The sequence below is a fragment of the Pogoniulus pusillus genome, chromosome 35 (genome assembly GCF_015220805.1).
Source record: "Pogoniulus pusillus isolate bPogPus1 chromosome 35, bPogPus1.pri, whole genome shotgun sequence".
NCBI classification, from domain to species: Eukaryota; Metazoa; Chordata; class Aves; order Piciformes; family Lybiidae; genus Pogoniulus; species Pogoniulus pusillus.
Genome location: NC_087298.1, coordinates 12,251,777 through 12,269,045, shown reverse-complemented (window position 1 = coordinate 12,269,045; position 17,269 = coordinate 12,251,777). Strand labels below are relative to the sequence as shown.

At 53.5% G+C, this 17,269-nt stretch overlaps 1 protein-coding gene across 6 annotated transcripts in view; it reads left to right on the top strand.

Annotated features, from left to right (window-relative positions):
- ADAMTS13 (ADAM metallopeptidase with thrombospondin type 1 motif 13) overlaps nt 1-17,269 on the top strand; it is a 31,210-nt gene that overhangs the window by 527 nt on the left and 13,414 nt on the right. For 5 of the 6 annotated variants that reach the window (XM_064171410.1, XM_064171411.1, XM_064171408.1 and 2 more), the window contains exons 2-18: nt 826-892; nt 2,366-2,649; nt 3,284-3,425; nt 4,349-4,488; nt 6,180-6,263; nt 6,341-6,465; nt 7,426-7,572; nt 7,895-8,029; nt 8,577-8,727; nt 10,206-10,310; nt 11,143-11,294; nt 11,422-11,485; nt 12,471-12,597; nt 13,037-13,185; nt 15,480-15,600; nt 16,118-16,198; nt 16,864-17,045. In XM_064171410.1, coding sequence (XP_064027480.1) covers nt 826-892; nt 2,366-2,649; nt 3,284-3,425; nt 4,349-4,488; nt 6,180-6,263; nt 6,341-6,465; nt 7,426-7,572; nt 7,895-8,029; nt 8,577-8,727; nt 10,206-10,310; nt 11,143-11,294; nt 11,422-11,485; nt 12,471-12,597; nt 13,037-13,185; nt 15,480-15,600; nt 16,118-16,198; nt 16,864-17,045 — 2,256 coding nt within the window. The remainder of the gene's footprint in view (nt 1-825; nt 893-2,365; nt 2,650-3,283; nt 3,426-4,348; nt 4,489-6,179; nt 6,264-6,340; nt 6,466-7,425; nt 7,573-7,894; nt 8,030-8,576; nt 8,728-10,205; nt 10,311-11,142; nt 11,295-11,421; nt 11,486-12,470; nt 12,598-13,036; nt 13,186-15,479; nt 15,601-16,117; nt 16,199-16,863; nt 17,046-17,269) is intronic. The other variant, XM_064171409.1, reaches the window with a different exon arrangement.

The following is a 17,269-nucleotide window of genomic DNA, read 5'->3' as shown; positions in this document are numbered from 1 at the left end:
GTGAGTCTGACCTCCCGCCAGCGCCAGGCTTTCCAGGAAGGCTGCCTCAGTGCTGCTGCTTCCAGGAAAAGGAGGGGGGAAGCAGGACAGAGCCCGAGGAGCAGACAGGACAGCGTGTTCTGAGCCCCGACCCACCGCAGCGCACTCGGCAGGCAGATACAGCTCTGCTCTCTGGGCGGCTGTGCCCTGCCCGGGCTGATCCTGTGATCCTTGGTCAGGGGCTTGGCACTGGGACCTGGGCAGTTGTTGGTTGGCACAGCGGGAGGTGTCCCTGCCTAGGGCAGGGGCTTGGAACTGGTCGTAGAATCAGGCAGGGTTGGAAGGGAGCACAAGGAGCAGCCAGTTCCAACCCCCTGCCATGCCCAGGGACACCCTACCCTAGAGCAGGCTGCACACAGCCTCAGCCAGCCTGGCCTCAAACACCTCCAGCCATGGGGCCTCAACCACCTCCCTGGGCAACCCATTCCAGCCTCTCACCACTCTCCTGCTCAACAACTTCCTCCTCACCTCCAGCTTTGCTCCATTCCCCCCACTCCTGGCACTGCTTGAGAGCCTCAAAAGTCCCTCCCCAGCTTTTTTGGAGCCCCCTTTAGATGCTGTCAGGCCACCAGAAGGTCACCTGGGAGCCTCCTCTGCTGCAGCCTGCACAGCCCCAACTCTTTCAGGCTGTGCTCACAGCAGAGCTGCTGCAGGTGCTCACTAGGTCCCCTCCAACCTAAACCATTCAGTGAGTCTATTCCTGCCAGGCCAGGGTGAGCTAAGTGATGGATCCTGTATCCAGTTGTCCTTCTGACAAAGCTCTTCCTCTTCTTCCTCCTCTTGCAGGCATTTCTGGGGGCTTTGGATGCAGAAGATGTGGTCTCTTATTTTGGAACCAGCTCAGTGCCTGATGGTATGCAGGGCTCCTGCCTCCTGGGGTTTAGAACGTGCCTGCCAGGTTGTTTCTCACCCTGGATGTCTGATAATGCTGAGAGCACTGAGCAGTGACCCCTGCCCTGGCAGGCTCACAACTGATGCACTTCATTCAGCCCCCCAAGGTGGTGATGCTTTTGCCTCCAGAACCACCTCAGCCTCTAGTGCCCCATACCTGTTCTGCAAGGGCAACTGAGGAGGTGAGGGAGGCTGGAAGGTGCCCTTCTGATGGGCACCTGTGTGCATTCTCCCTTGTTTCTTGGGTCACCTCCCTCTGCTAAGGGGGTCTGCAGAGCCTGGTGCTGTAAATCCATCTCCCTTTCACATTCCCTTATGGCCCTTATAGTCCTGAGAAGGCTCAGAGGAGACCTTAGTGACTTCTCTGAATGACTGAGGGGTGGGTGTTGAGAATCACAGAATGGTAGGGGCTGGAGGTGACCTCCAAAGCTCATCCAGTCCAACCCCACTGCCAGAGCAGATCACACAGGAGCACATCCAGGCAGGTTTGAATATCTCCAGAGAGGGAGACCCCACAGCCCCCCTGGGCAGCCTGTGCCAGGCTCTGCCACCCTCACACTCAAAAAAATCTTCCTCATGTCTAAATGAAGCTTCCTCTGCCTCAGCTTCCCCCAGTGCCCCTTGTGCTGGCACTGGCATCCCCCAGCAGAGCCTGGCTGCAGCCTCCTGCCCCTCCCCTGCACACATTGATAACCACTGCTGAGGTCCCCTCTCAGTCTCCTCTCTCCCAGCTCCCAGCCCCAGCTCCCTCAGGCTCTGCTCCTAACAGAGCTGTTCCATTCCCTTCAGCATCTCTGTGGCTCTGTGCTGGACTCTCTCCAGCAGTTCTGTGTCTCTCTTGAACTGGGGGGTCCAGAGCTGGACACAGCAGTGCAGATGTGGCCTCCAGGCTCTTTTTGGTGGTGCCCAATGGTAGGATAAGGAACAGTAGGTACAAGCTGGAGCACAGAAGGTTCCACCTCAACTTGAAGAGAAGCTTCTCTGCTGTGAAGGTGCTGGAGCCCTGGAGCAGGCTGCCCAGAGAGGTTGTGGAGTCTTCTCCTCCAGAGGCTTTCCAAACCCACCTGGATGTGTTCCTGCGTGACCTGCCCAGGGGGATCCTGCTCTGGCAGGAGGGGTTGGACTTGACTCTGGAGGTCTCTTCCGACCCCTGACATTCTGAGGTTCTGTGATCCATGTCCCAGTGTGGAAGCAGGGTGTGGTTGGTTGGGCAGGGCTGGGTGCTAGGTTGGGCTGGCTGAGCTTGGAGCTCTCTTCCAGCCTGCTTGATTCCATGACTCTATGGTCGAGTGCAAGGAGTCCGTGCCCATGGCAGGGGGGTTGGAACTGGCTGATCCTTGTGGTCCCTTCCACCCTTGACTGACTCTGTGGTTCTGTGTTTTTGGGGTTCTATGATTCATAACTCTTCTCCTAGTTCTGCTCTTGTTCCTTTCAGTCCCTCAGTTCGTTGTTGCTGAGCCAAGTTGCCCTTGTAAAGAAGAAGGGCCTGAGCTGGCATCTTGTCGTGTCCAGCACTGCTCCATCGAGGCCTGGGGAGAGCTCTATGCCTTTGAGTTTTCAGAGGACCATGCCCTCCTCTCCCCTTCCTTCGTGAGCCACCAAGTGGTGAACTCTTCCTGTCACCTGCTGAAGCGATTCTCAGGCAACTGCTTTGCAGGAGGAAATCCTCTGCAGCCTCCTGGGGCTGCCTCTAGAGTCACTTACTGTGAAGGGCAGCTGGTGAGTGTGCACTCAACTTCTTCCTTCAAGTGCCTGCAGCCTTTGTAGCTCTGCTGCTTGCTGCCCCAAGCAGATGTGAACCATCTATGAGGCCTTGAGCAGCATGGTCTGGCAGGAGGTGTCTCTGCCCATGCCTTGGAGCTAGATGATCTTTAAGGTCTCTTCCAATCCAAACCAATCAGTGACCTGAGCTAGGTTGTATGGTCCTGCTCTGGCAGGGGTCTTGGATTTGGTGATCCCTTTGGGTCCCTTCCAACCCCTGACATCCTCTGATCCTGTGATTCTGTGTTTCATGTGGAACTTCCTGACTCCAGTGATCCCTGTGTGAGGGCTCAAGAGGACCTCCAAGGTCAAAATAGCCACCAGAGCATGGGCTGGGGAAGAGCAGCTGTCCATGAGCATAGAAACTATGATTTAATCACTCTGAGCATTACAAAGAGGGGGCAGGAAGGACCTGGCCCATCCTTCTCCTGTCACACAGTTCTGCATTGATAGCAGAAGTGTTTAGAATAACCCAGAGGTGGAATTTCCTCTTCTGTAGGTTGGTTGAGGTCTTGAGTCACCTGTGGCAGGGGGTTGGAACTGGATGAGCTTTGAGGTCCCTTCCAACCTAAACCATTCTGTGATTCTATAGCAAGGAGTTGTCAGTGCAGGTGAGGAAAAGATTCATATCAAGCCTGTCAGAAGCAAAGATGTGGCCCTGCTGAAGGATCTTGGCTTCTCCAGACCCCACATTCTCTTCAGAAGTGCTACAAGAGGAGAAAACAGAGCAAAAGGTAAAGTGCTAGAGGGCTTCTGCTTGGGAGAGCTGGCAGCTGCTGGTGGGGTTGCTGGGGTGAGCTCAGAGGGAGGTCCTGTGTCTGCTTGACAGACAGTTCTCACCTCACTCCAGCACAGCCTCCTCTTTTCATGTGAAAGAAACAAAGAGAAGTAGGAAACTTGAGGAAGCAGTTGGAGGAGAGGTCTTCCAGCTGGATTGTGCCACTCTCTCAGGACAAGGGAGTGGGGCCACGAGGGTGGTCAGAGGGCTGGAGATGCTCTGCTGTGAGGAGAGACTGGGGGAGTTGGGGCAGTTCAGTCTGGAGAGGAGAAGACTCCCAGGGGACCTTCTTGTGGCCTTGCAGGATCTGAAGTGGGCGACAAGAAAGCTGGGGAGGGACTTTTGAGGCTGTCAGGGAGTGACAGGACTGGAGAGAGTCTAACAAAGCTGGAAATGGGGAGAGTCAGCCTGGATGTTAGGAAGAAGTTCTTCAGCATGAGGGTGCTGAGAGCCCAAAAGGAGTTGCCCAGGGAGGTGTTGTTAGCCTCATCCCTGGAGGTGTTTAAGGCCAGGCTGGCTGAGGCTGTGTGCAGCCTGCTCTAGTGTGAAGTGTCCCTGGGCATGGCAGGGGGGTTGGAACTGGCTGCTCCTTGTGGTCCCTTCCAGCCCTGCCTGATTCTGTGTTCCTGTGCCATTTCTCACCTCACTGGGGCACAGCCTCCTCTTTTCATGTGTGTGGTTGTGATTCCCATGGCACAGAGGTGGTGCTGAGGATGCTGGCAGGTGACAGAAACAAAGAGAAGAGGGAATCCTGAGGAGCAGCTGGAGGAGAGGTCTTCCAGCTGGATTGTGCCACTCTCTCAGGACAAGGGAGTGGCTCTGTAAGACCTTTCCTGTTTGTCCTGTCTTAAACTCCCTGTGTCCCTCTGTGCTGCTCAGCAGGGTGGCTTCCTCCTCGCCTGCAGAAGAGGGCTGAGGGAACTGTCAAACACCTGGAGCTGATGGTTGTAGCAGGTCCAGATGTTTACTCATACCACAGAGAGGACACAGAGCGCTACATTCTCACCAACCTGAACATTGTGAGTAGCTTTCTGTCTGGGTTGCTGCCCCAGGGTGGGAGCTCACAGTGCCACAGGCTGTGCCAACCGCAGCTGCACCTCGCTGGGTGCGCTTGCAGGGTGGCTTGTGGTTACCTGCTCCTTGTACAGGGCGCTGCAGGGTGCCCCTCTCTGCTTCCCTGGGCACTGCAGGGCAAGCTCTGCCTGGGACCAGGAGCTGCAGGAGGAGAAGGGATCTTAGAAGCTCTGAGGTTGTAGCCTTAAAGCCCCTGTAGAGAATGCAGCTCTTCATTTCTTTGCTGCTGTTGCTGCATCTCAAACACAGCAGCCAGAGCTTTGTCACCAGAGCCTCCAGGGACATGAAACAAGATCCACTGAATTCATCTTCCATTTGATTCCCAGTGCAGTTCTGGATTTAGTTCTGTTTATTTCATTGGGGTTTATTTTACATTTTCTTTCCCTTTGTTTCCCTTTCCCTTTGTTTCCCTTTCCCTTTGTTTCCCTTTCCCTTTGTTTCCCTTTCCCTTTGTTTCCCTTTCCCTTTGTTTCCCTTTCCCTTTGTTTCCCTTTCCCTTTGTTTCCCTTTCCCTTTGTTTCCCTTTCCCTTTTCTTCCCTTTCCCTTTTCTTCCCTTTCCCTTTTCTTCCCTTTCCCTTTTCTTCCCTTTCCCTTTTCTTCCCTTTCCCTTTTCTTCCCTTTCCCTTTTCTTCCCTTTCCCTTTTCTTCCCTTTCCCTTTTCTTCCCTTTCCCTTTTCTTCCCTTTCCCTTTTCTTCTTTCTATTTTATTTTAATTTTATTTCTATTTTATTCAATTTATTTTTTTTCCATTTCTATTTTAGTCTGTTTCTGTTTTTTAATTTCTATTTTTTTTATTTCATTCTATTTCTGCTTTAATCTGTATCTGTTTTTTGTATTTCTATTTTTCTATTTTGTTCTGTTTCTATATTTTTATTCTATTTTCTATTATTCTATTTCTATTATTTTGAAATTTTATTCTATTTATTTCTATTTAATTCTATTTCTATATTTCTATTTTCTTCTAATTTCTGTATTTGTTATCTTCTCTGCTTTCTTTTCTATTTTATTTCTCTTTTTTTCTCCTTCTCCCTTCCCTCCTTCTCCCTTCCCTCCTTCTCCCTTCCCTCCTTCTCCCTTCCCTCCTTCTCCCTTCCCTCCTTCTCCCTTCCCTCCTTCTCCCTTCCCTCCTTCTCCCTTCCCTCCTTCTCCCTTCCCTCCTTCTCCCTTCCCTCCTTCTCCCTTCCCTCCTTCTCCCTTCCCTCCTTCTCCCTTCCCTCCTTCTCCCTTCCCTCCTTCTCTCTATTACAGGATTTCTCTAAGCACCTCCTTTAGCTCTCCTTAACCATCTCTTTGGGCATTCTCTCTGTGTGTATAATGCAGAAAGGTCTTTAACATTCCCTCTCCTACCTTGTGAAACTCTTTGCCATGCAGATTCTCCCCTCTCTGCTTCTTAGCATCTGCCAAACCTGGCAGCAGTTCTCATCTGCTGGCTGATTTGCAGTTGGGATCTTCACTTTAATGCACTTCCCAGCTGATTTTGTCCTTGCTTTTATGTTACTCTGTGTGATTCTGCTCCACTGCCCATACTCACCTCATGGGCACCAGTGTGGTACCTTTGCAGTGAATGCAGCCCTGATGTTGGGGACTGGGAATGGGAGTCTCTGAGTTGCCTTCTTTATCCTCCCATCTCACCAGGGCGCAGAGCTGCTGAGAGATGCCTCCTTGGGTGCCCATTTCAGAGTTCATCTTATGCAGATGCTGATCTTGAGAGAACCAGAGGTAAGCAAGCAGGGAGGGGCTGTGTCCCAGTGGTGGCCAAGCTGTGTGAAACACCCAAACTTGTGCCTTCCCTCCAGGCAGAGGTAAACATCACAACAAACATCACCTCCTCACTGATCAGTGTCTGTGAGTGGAGCAAGAAGGTCAACCCCCAGAACGACTCTGACCCTCAGCATGCTGACATTGTCCTCTATATCACCAGGTACTGAAGCTCCCCTGCCCTGGGAGAGGACTGGACACAGGGCAGTGCTTTGCACTGGGGCTGTCCATCACACAGATGGGTTGGTTCTCCTGGTTGGGGTTGGTTCTGCTGCCCTTTGTGTAACACAGGGAGTCAGAGGTCTTCCTTCTGCAGTTTCTGAAGGAGCTGGAATATTCTATTTAGGAAGGAGGGTAGGAGTAGGTAGGTAGCTAGATTGGAGGGTAGGAGAGCCCTGCAGAGGGACCTGGCCAGGCTGCATGGGTGGGCAGAGGCCAAGGGGATGAAACTGAACAAGGCCAAGTGCAGGGTTCTACACTTTGGCCACAACAACCCCAAGCAGTGCTACAGGCTGGGGCCAGAGTGGCTGAGAGCAGCCAGGCAGAGAGGGCCCTGGGGGTGCTGGGAGAGAGGAGCTGCAGATGAGGCAGCAGTGCCCAGGTGGGCAGCAGAGCCCATCCTGGGCTGGCTCAGGAGCAGTGTGGGCAGCAGGACAAGGGAGGTTCTTGTGCCCCTGTGCTCAGCACTGCTCAGGCCACCCCTGCAGTGCTGTGTCCAGTTGTGGGCTCCTCATCCTGTCATTCCCAGACCTTGTCAATAGTCCCTCCCCAGCCTTCCTGTAGCCTCCTTCAGATAGTGAAAGGTCACTCCAGGGTCTTTTCCAAGCCTTCTCCAGGCTGCAGAGCTCCAACTCTCTCAGCCTGTCCTCAGAGCAGAGCTGCTGCAGCCCTCTTGGTGGCCTCCTCTGGACTCATTCTAACAGTTCCATGTCCTTCAACGTGAACAGTGACCACTCCTGGGACCCTCCTGCTACCATCTTGCCCCAGGGAGCTCCATGTATCAGAAGCAATATTGGGTTGCTGGCAAAGTTAGATCAGGAAGGTGCAAAACTTCAGCTGATTGTCTAGGCCTGACTCTAGCTGCAGTGATTCTTTGCTCTTTCCTCTGTCTCCCTGACTTTAGGTTTGACTTGGAGTTACCTGATGGGAACAAAGAGCTTCGTGGAGTGACTCAGTTAGGTGGAGTCTGCTCCTCCTTTTGGAGCTGTGTTATTACCCAGGACACTGGCTTTGACCTTGGAGTCACCATAGCCCATGAGATTGGGCACAGGTCAGTAGCAGAGCCCCAGGACAGCTCCCTCTGCTTTATTCAGGTAAAACCAGTCCCCAGTTTAAGGGATTCTGAAGAAAGAAAAGGATTTGTATTGGCATAAGGAGGAGTTTCCCACAGATGAGTGAAAACTTTGGCTTTTCTTGCATTGCTGCCTGCTCTGTGGCAGTTAGAAGCAGCAAAGAGGAGAGGAAACCTTTGTGACAACAGGCAGGAGAAAGGCTGCAGAGGGAGCTCAGACCTCGCTTAGAGGAGAGAAGCCCTGAGGGAACCCAGCCTCTGGGTTTCTTCTCCTCGGGGCAATGTGCTTCTTGTGTTGCAGCCTTGGAATCCCCCACGACGGTGAGGGGAATGTGTGCAGCAGCAGTGGCTACATCATGGGGTCAGCAGGGAGCCACAACAGCATCGACCTCTCCTGGTCGCAGTGCAGCCGAGAAGAGTTCCTGACCTTTGCCAGGTAAGGGAATGGTGCAGTTCTGTGCTCCTGTGGGAGCAGTTCCCTGTCTTTGGGGCTTAGGAGAGAGCAGGGGAAGAGAGGGAATGAAAAACAACCAAACTGCTGGGAAATGAGGAACTGTGGCAGCTTGAGGCTTGTTTATTTCTTAGCCCTTGTGTCTGTGACTGAACTTAAACCCAGTTTTTGCCTCAAGTAGCAGGAAATGACTTTGGTTAGTGGCTCACAGGCCTGGGCTGTGTTGGACTTCTCAGCCACTAGCTCAGCCTGGGAATTTGATTTCAAATGCCAGAGCATCTCGACTGAAATTGGCACTGTGGGCTGGGAGCTGGCTGGGGGGGAGGAACAGGAACAGCTTTCTGCTGCGAGCTCGGCAGCAGGCGACTGCGAGCACCTCCAGGCAGCTGCTGCAGCTAAATCCAGCCCCCAGCAAGCAGGTGTTGTCTGGGAAAACAACAGCCAGCTCCCAGAAAGAGGCTCAGCAGAAGTATGCAGACATGGCCTTGCCCTTACAGCTGGGAAAGTGATGCATTTCTGCTCTTTCTATCAGCACAGGCCAAACAAACTGCTTGAATGACCTCCCGGCGACGGAGGGCAGCATCCCTGGGTGGAAGCCTGGCTTGTACTATGGAGCAGATGAGCAGTGTAAAATAGCCTTTGGGAGCCTTGCCACAGCATGCACCTTTGCAGACAGCAATGTTGTAGGTAGAAAGTTTTTGTCTGTCTTGCTACAGGGGCAGTAAAGAAATGCTCTGGAGCCAAGGTTTGGGGAAAGGGAACTGAGGAGGTTTCTTGCAAAGGGATGTTTGGTGATTGCCTGCCACGGATTGCTTGGCAAAGGACAGACATTCAGAGGGGCTTCCATTGTCTCCATCAGCTCCTCTGACCACAGAGCTCCCTTTAAGGTTTGCACAGCACCCAAAGCCCTCTGTGATTCTCTTTATCTGCCAGGCTACCACTGGCTCTGTTACCCTGCTCTGTCTCTCAATACCAAGGCTGGGGAGGGGCCTGGAGCACAGCCCTGTGAGGAGAGGCTGAGGGAGCTGGGGGGGTGCAGCCTGCAGCAGAGGAGGCTCAGGGCAGAGCTCATTGCTGCCTGCAGCTGCCTGCAGGGAGGCTGTAGCCAGGTGGGGTTGGGCTCTGCTGCCAGGCAGACAGGGACAGAAGAAGGGGACACAGCCTGAAGCTGTGCCAGGGCAGGTCTAGGCTGGATGTTGTTAGGAAGTTGTTGTCAGAGAGAGTGATTGGCACTGGAATGGGCTGCCCAGGGAGGTGGTGGAGTCTTTGTGGCAGGAGGTGTTGCAGCCAAGGCTGGCTGGGGCACTTAGTGCCATGGTGTGGTTGGTTGGGCAGGGCTGGGTGCTAGGTTGGGCTGGCTGAGCTTGGAGCTCTCTTCCAACCTGCTTGATTCTATTGTAAGCCCTTTTTACAAGGGCTGCTTGTGACAGGAGGAGGGGCAATGGCTTTAAACAGGAGGAGAGACTTAGACTGGAGATGAGGGAGAAATTTGCAGTGAGGGTGGGGAGACACTGGCACAGGTTGGGGTTGGTGAGACACTGGCACAGGTTGCCCAGGGAGGTTGTGGAGCACAGAAGCACCGAACCTGATCAAAGATCAAAGTTCACGTTGGGTGCTTCTGTGCTCCACAACCTCCCTGGAGGTGTTCAAGGCCAGTTTGGATGAGACCCTGAGCAACCTGGGCTAGGGGAAGGTGACCCTGCCCATGGCAGGGGATTGGAGCTGGATGAGCTTTAAGGTCTCTTCCAACTCATTCTCTGAATCCATGACTCCATATCTAAAGAGGGATCTGTCATGAATACAGCTACTCAGGGTCCTGCTTTAGGGAGGTTCATTGGAGTCCTTCAGCTTCCTCCCTCTTGCTCAAGTAGTCTGAGAAGTGCAGCCTGCCTAACAGCTGCTGTCTGGATGTGTTGTGTTCATGAGGGAGCACTGAGGTGGGTAAAACTTGGACTGCTTCATCTTCTAGCATGGCAGCAGTGATCTTTGGCCATGGCCACAGCTTCTGCTTGGTAGCAGGAGAAATGAAGAGACTTGACTGCATTGTTGGGTGGCTGTGAGGAAGCTAAACATCAGGGACATGCACCATTTAAGCAGAGCAGCTTTTGGGACTGCTGTGCTGCTGAGCCACAGTGAGCCTCTGCTTTTCTTGTCACCCCAGGACATCTGCAAAGTGCTCTCCTGCCATGTGCAGCCTGCAGACAAATCCAGCTGCACTCGGCTCCTTGTTCCCCTCTTGGATGGGACTGAGTGTGGAGTCAACAAGGTAAGGAGGCTGCTGGCCTGGCAGTCAGAAGTGGGTTTGGCTGCTGTGGGGTTCATTAGACAGCAGGACACTGCCAGTGCCTGGAAGGTCCATGGCACTCACTGCTTCTTGGCTGAGAACCTAAGGCCAGACTTCAGTCACAAGATCAGCTCATGTTGCTGTTTCCACCTTGTCTGTAGCTCTGGAGTTGCTTTGCAGTTGTGTAGCTTGATGTGGAGGTACCATGGCTCTCTGGGACATGGTTTAGTGGCCATGGCACTGTGGGACATGGTATAGTGGCTGCGGCACTTTGGGACATGGTTTAGTGGTCCTAGCACTATAGGACATGGTTTAGTGGCCACAGCACTCTGGGACATGGTATAGTGGCCATGGTTGATGGTTGGACTCAATGATCCTAAAGGCCTTTTCCAACCAAACCAATTCTGTGATTCTCTGCTATCTGAGCTCTCCTCAGGCTTTGCCTTCCACTTGCAATGACCTCTCAGCTCTTTGTTTTAACCTCAACCTTGCCTCAGGCCATAATGAGAAATGAGACTCTTCCAGGCTCTTGTGAGAAGCTGCCTCCTTCACCCTGAGCTTTGCCTCCTTCACCCTGGGCCTTTGCCTCCTTCACCCTGAGCTCTGCCTCCCTCACCCTGGGCCTTTGCCTCCTTCACCCTGGGCCTTTGCCTCCTTCACCCTGACCTTTGCCTCCCTCACCCTGAGCTTTACCTCCCTCACCCTGGGCTTGTCAGCACAAAGATGCTGAGGGCCTGTGGCAGCCTTAACGTCTCAGCCCTGCTGCATTCTCTCTGCTGCTGCTGCTGCCCATTTTGTGTTGTCTTGATCTCAGTGGTGCTCCAAGGGACAGTGCAGCTCTCTGGAGGAGCTGAACCCCATGGCTGTTGTGCACGGGCAGTGGTCAGCCTGGAGCCCCTTCTCCTCCTGCTCCCGCAGCTGTGGAGGTGGAGTTGTCAGCAGGCAGCGGTTCTGTAACAACCCCAGGTAGGAGGGTGGGGAGCTGAGTGCCTTGCAGTGTCCCTGTGCTGCTTCAGGGCCACAGCAGGGCTGAGCTTTGGGACTCTTTGCTTGGGACAAACCTGCCTCTGAAGGGTTCTCCTGTCATTTCCAGGCCTGCTTTTGGGGGGCAGGAATGCCCTGGTGCCAGCATCCAAGCAGAGATGTGCAATCTTCAGGTATGGGCCACGGGGATGCTGAGGGGACTGGAGCACTGCCTGGTGAGGAGAGGCTGAGGGCCCTGGGGCTGCTTAGTCTGGAGAAGAGAAGACTGAGAGGGGATTGAATCAATGTCTATAACTATCTGAGGGCTGGGGGTCAGGAAAGGGGGAACAGTCTCTGCTCACTGCTGCCTGGGATAGGACAAGCAGCAATGGATGGAAGCTGCAGCACAGGAGGTTGCAGCTCAGCACAAGGGGGAACTTCTTGCCTGGAAGGGCCCCAGAGCCCTGGCACAGGCTGCCCAGAGAGGCTGTGGAGTCTCCTCCTCTGGAGCCTTTGCAGGCCTGTCTGGATGTGTTCCTGTGTGCCCTGAGCTAGATTGTGTGGTCCTGCTGTGGCAGGGGGCTTGGACTGGATGAGCTCTTTGGGTCCCTTCCAACTCCTGCCATCCTATGAGCCTGTAATGGAGCTCCTCACAGCTGAGATGTTTCTAAATGCCCTTTAACCCTTTGAGAGCTGTTTGGTTTGGGACTGTCCTTTTCACAGCTGGCTGCTCAGGGAAGCAGAGCCAGGGAGCTGGCATGCAGCTTCCATCTGTCTGACAGCAGGAGAGGTGTTTGCTCCACTCTGTCTGGAGACAGCAGTGCTGTTCAATAGCATTGTTCATGTCTAATGAAGCATTTTCCTCTGTGCCTTCCTAGCAGGGCAGATGCTGAGAAAACAGTGACTCACTTAATGATAGCTTTCTGCAGAGGGACATTCTGAAACTGCTCCTGTTTTCCTTATCCATTTGTGTTGCTGATAGCAGCTTTCAAACACAGTTCTCTGCATATCCCACAACCTCCCTTTCCAGTGGTTTGCTTGATTTGGGGTTGCTTTTCTGGTGTTCTGCTTTAGCAGCCCCTGGCTTCTGCTTGTAGCTGGTGAGTGAAATGCTGCTTGAGGTTCTGTGCTCAGTAACCTCCTCTCCTTCCCCCTCCAATTCTCTCTGGGATCTTGTAGGCCTGTTCAAGGACCCAGCAGGACTTTATGGCTGAGCAATGTGCAGCAACAAATGTGAAGCCACTGTATGTCTCTGGAGAGGCACCAGCCTTCTATGCTTGGACTTCTGCTGTTGGCTTTGCCAAAGGTAAGGGAAGGCTGAGGAAGGATGGGCTTGGACAAGGTGACCTTGGAGGCGCTCCTGCAACCCAATGCAATCTGTGAAACAGGAGCCCTGGATCCTTTCTGAAGGGGGAGAGCTCATGGAGCTGTCTGTTGTGAAGTCAAAAGGCTCCTTCACTGGTGGAGCTTTCATGTCAAACCTGGACCCTTTGTCAGATCCTTTGGACTTCTAATCATTGCTGACCATAGAATGGTTTGGGTAGGAAGGGACCTTGAAGATCATACAGTTCCAGCCCCCCTGCCATGGGTGCAGGCACCTTCCACTAGACCAAGTGGCCTCATCCAGCCTGGCCTTCAACACCTCCAGGGAGGGCACATCCACAGCCTCCCTGGGTAAGCTGTGCCAGTGTCTCCTCACCCTCACTGTCTCACCACTCCTCTCTGCTCCTGTCTGCCTCCTCCAGGGGACATGCAGTGCAAGCACATGTGCAGGGCCCTTGGCAAGGAGTTCATGGTAAGCCGTGAAGCCAGCTTCATAGATGGAACCAGATGTGAGCAGGATGAGGCTGAGCACCAGGAGCCTTTCAATCTGTGTGTGATGGGAAGCTGCAGAGTAAGTAACTGGGGAATGCAGGTGAGCCTCTGGACATCTTCCCAAAGGCCTGCAGGGATAGGAGGAGAGGCAAGGACTTGAAATTAGGGCAGAGTAGATTTAGGTTGGACGTTAGAGCAAGGTCTGCACTATGAGGGAGCTGGAACAATGCAACAGGTTACCCAGGGAGGTGTTTGAGTCACAGAATCAACCAGGTTGGAAGAGACCTCCAAGATCATCCAGTCCAGCCTGGCACCTAACCCTTCTAATTAGCTAACCCATGGCACTAAGTGCCTCATGCAGCCTCCTCTTAAACACCTCCAGGGGTGGGGACTCCACCACCTCCCTGGGCAGCCCATTCCAATGCCAGTCACTCTCTCTGACAACAACTTCCTCCTAACATCCAACCTGAGCCTGGCCTGGTACAGCTTGAGACTGTGTCCCCTTGTTCTGTTGCTGGCTGCCTGGCAGCAGAGCCCAACCCCACCTGGCTACAGCCTCCCTGCAGGCTGCTGCAGACAGCAATGAGCTCTGCCCTGAGCCTCCTCTTCTGCAGGCTGCACCCCCCCAGCTCCCTCAGCCTCTCCTCACAGGGCTGTGCACCATCCCTGGAGTTGCTCAGAGTCAGGCTGGACAAGGCTCTGAGCAACCTGATCTAGTGAAAGATTTCCCTGCTGGCTGCAGTGGGGTTGGCCTGGATGACCTTTGGAGGTCCCTTGCTACCCCAACCTGTGATCCTATCTCATCTGCACCAAGAATCAGGTTACCAAGAGCAGGGGCAAAAAACCCTTGTCCCAGGGCAAACAACAGAGTGAGCTCTGCTCAAAAGAAGGGCAATTTCTTCCTAGCTTATTGAGTGGAATCCAACAAATCAGCTCCTCTCTCTGTGCACCCTGGGCCCTCTAGGGAAGACATCCTGCTAACCATGCAGGAAGCAAAGCTGCTCAGCCCTGGCCCCAGAAGCAATTGGTTTATGAGTTGGTTGAAGAGACATCATTAGCTGCTCATTCTGCATGGTCTGAGTAGCCCCAGGAAATGATAGCTCTGGAGAAAGAGAACTTAGACTGAGTGGCAAAATACAGAGTGGAACCTGGGGAGTGTGTCTCGAAGAATGGATTGTTGCAGCATCACTGAGCAGAGCTTTGCTGGGTTTCCTGGGTGGGAGGTGAGGAAGGCATTGTCATGAGCTTGGCACTGGTGAGGTCACACCTGGAATATTGGGTTCAGTTTTGGGGCCCTCACTCCAGGAAGAACAGTGAGGGGCAGGAGCTGGTCCAGAGAAGGGCAGCAAAGCTGGAGAAGAGGGGAGAGGGATGGAGAGGAGCAACTGAGTGAGCTGGGATTGGTTAGTCTGGAGAAGAGGAGGCTGAAGGGAGACTTCATTGCTCTCTACAGCTCTCTGGCTGGAGTCAGGAAGGGGTTGGTCTTTTCTCCTATGTAGCAAGTGACAGGGCAAGAGGAAACAGCCTCAAGTTGCACCAGGGCAGGTTTAGGTTGAACATGAGGAAAAGTTTCTTGCCCAAAGGGGTTGTCAAGCCCTGGCCTAGGCTGTTCAGGGCAGTGGTTGAATGCCCATCCCTGGAGGGGTTTCAGAGCTGGGGAGATGTGGCTGAGGGCCATGGCTTAGCAGGCTTTTGGGGCAGTGATTTTGGACTTGAGCTTTGAGGTCTTTTCCACCCCAAACGACTCAGTTCTGCTGTAATGCTGCCATGCACTTGAAGACAGCTCCCTGTGCTCTCCATGTGAGTGCTGCTCGCTGCATGTTTGCTGTTTTCTTGACATTCCCAGAGCACACTTCCAGCCTGGGATGTTTTCCTCATCATCTCCCTGTTCCCGATGGCTTTAAGGCATTTCCAGCTAACCGACAGCAGAGGGGGTGGGCACGATCCGCTCTGCTGCTCTGCTGCTGGCAGCGCCGCTGACTGCGTTATGGCAGCAGCCAGAGCCTGGGCTCGGTGCCTCCAGCAGCAAGCCAGCACCTGCACGTGTTCTGCTGCTGAGCCTGCTGAGAACCTCCTGCAGCTCCCTGCGAGGCTTCTCCATGGGAAAGAGGGCAGAAGCCCTGTTCTGAGCTCTGTGGGATGGAAGGCTGGGCTGGAGGATGTGAGATAGGCTTGGATTTGGGCTTGGGGGAGCTAAGGATTCCTTCAGAAGCTGCCAGTCGTGTTTATGTTCTCCTGGGATGCCTCCCTGTTCTCCTGGGATGCCTCCCTCTCCCCCTTGCCTTCCTTTCCCCCTTGCCTCCATGTCCCCCTTGGCTCCCTCTGCCCCTGCCCAGAGCAGACAGGCCATGACAGTCTCTCCCCTTTGCTCAGGCCTTCGGCTGCGATGGGCAGATGGACTCCCAGAAGAGACTGGACTCTTGCCAGGTCTGTGGGGGTGATAACAGCTCCTGCACCAAAGTGAGTGGGTCTTACACAGAAGGAAAAGCTAAAGGTGTGTAGCCCTCACCCTCCAAGCACTGTCTGTGTGCTGCATGTTCAGTGTTCATCACCTTCTACTTGGGGCTTCTCGATTCAGCTTCTGCTTGACTTATTTCTTCTTATGGAGGGTTTGGTGCTGGGGCTTGGGGTGATGACAGAGCAGGCAGCTGGGATCTGTGGCAGGGTGGTAGCTGCTGTGCAGGCAGAGTGACTCTGCTCTGGACATGGCCCAGAAGTCTAGCAAATTCCTGGGAGCTGGGGAGCTGTGTCAGATGCTTCCTGAGGTGCTCAACAGCCCACTTGGGAACTACTCTGGCTCTTGCAGAATCACATTTAGGCATTGGCAGAGAGCATAAGGAGGAACAGAAGAAAGAGGAGAACAGGACACAGAGTTCAGCTGAGCTTTGTTTGCTGTGTTCAGCTCAATCATCAGAATGCTCTGTTTGATCATGAAGAGGAGTTGGGAATGGGCTTTACTCAAACTTCTGATTGTAAGACTGAAGTTTTCTGCTTCCTCTCCATCCCTCCAGAGTATGTTACATTCCTGTCCCTGCCTCACAACACCACCTCAGTCCATGTCACCAACTGGAGACCTCTCTTCACACATTTGGGTGAGTTGAATAAAAAGGAGAGGAGGGCAAAGGAAGCTTGTGAAAAACACAAGAAAATGGAACTTGGGAGGAAAATTCTTGGTGATGGAGTTAGTTTGTGTCCAGGAGGAAAGGTCTTGATGATGGAGCTTGTTTGTGGGATGCAGTCCAGGAGGAGAGGTCTCAGTGATGGAGTTTGTTTGTGGGATGCAGTCCAGGAGGAAAGGTCTCAGTGATGGAGTTAGTCTGTGGGATGCAGTCCAGGAGGAGAGGTCTCAATGCTGGAGTTTGTTTGTGGGATGCAGTCCAGGAGGAAAGGTCTCAATGATGGAGTTAGTCTGTGGGATGCAGTCCAGGAGGAAAGGTCTCAATGCTGGAGTTTGTTTGTGGGATGCAGTCCAGGAGGAAAGGTCTCAATGATGGAGTTAGTCTGTGGGATGCAGTCCAGGAGGAAAGGTCTCAGTGCTGGAGTTAGTCTGTGGGATGCAGTCCAGGAGGAGAGGTCTCAGTGCTGGAGTTAGTCTGTGGGATGCAGTCCATTGTGCTGTCCTGCCATGTTCTTTGGGATGTCTCTGACTTACATCAAGCTGGCTGCTGGCAAATGGGCAGCCTGCAGCTGGCAGCACCAGGGGACCCTGGAGACCACATCATATCTCTCAACCTCACTTCTACTTTTGCTCCTGTAGCTGTGAAGGTTAGAGGAGAGTACATAGTTGCTGGGAAAGGAAAAATCTCCCTGAATGTCACCTACCCATCAGCTCTGGAGGACAGCCAGATCAGGTACAGAGTGTTTCTCACCAAGGACAACCTGCCAAGCCTGGAGGAGGTCCATGTAGATGGGCCCACACAGGAAGAAATTGAAATACAGGTAAATGAGAAGAGCAGGGTTGGAAAGGGGCCAGTCAGAACTGGCCAGGCTGAGTTTGTGGAGCTCTGCTGCAGTGCAGGGTCATGGATCACAGAACAGTTTGGCTTGGAAGGGACCCTACAGATCATGCAGTTCTAACCCCCTGCTGTGGGCAAGGACACCTTCCACTAGCCCAGGCTGCTCGAGGTCCCATCCAACGTGGCCTTGATCACCTCCAGGGAGGG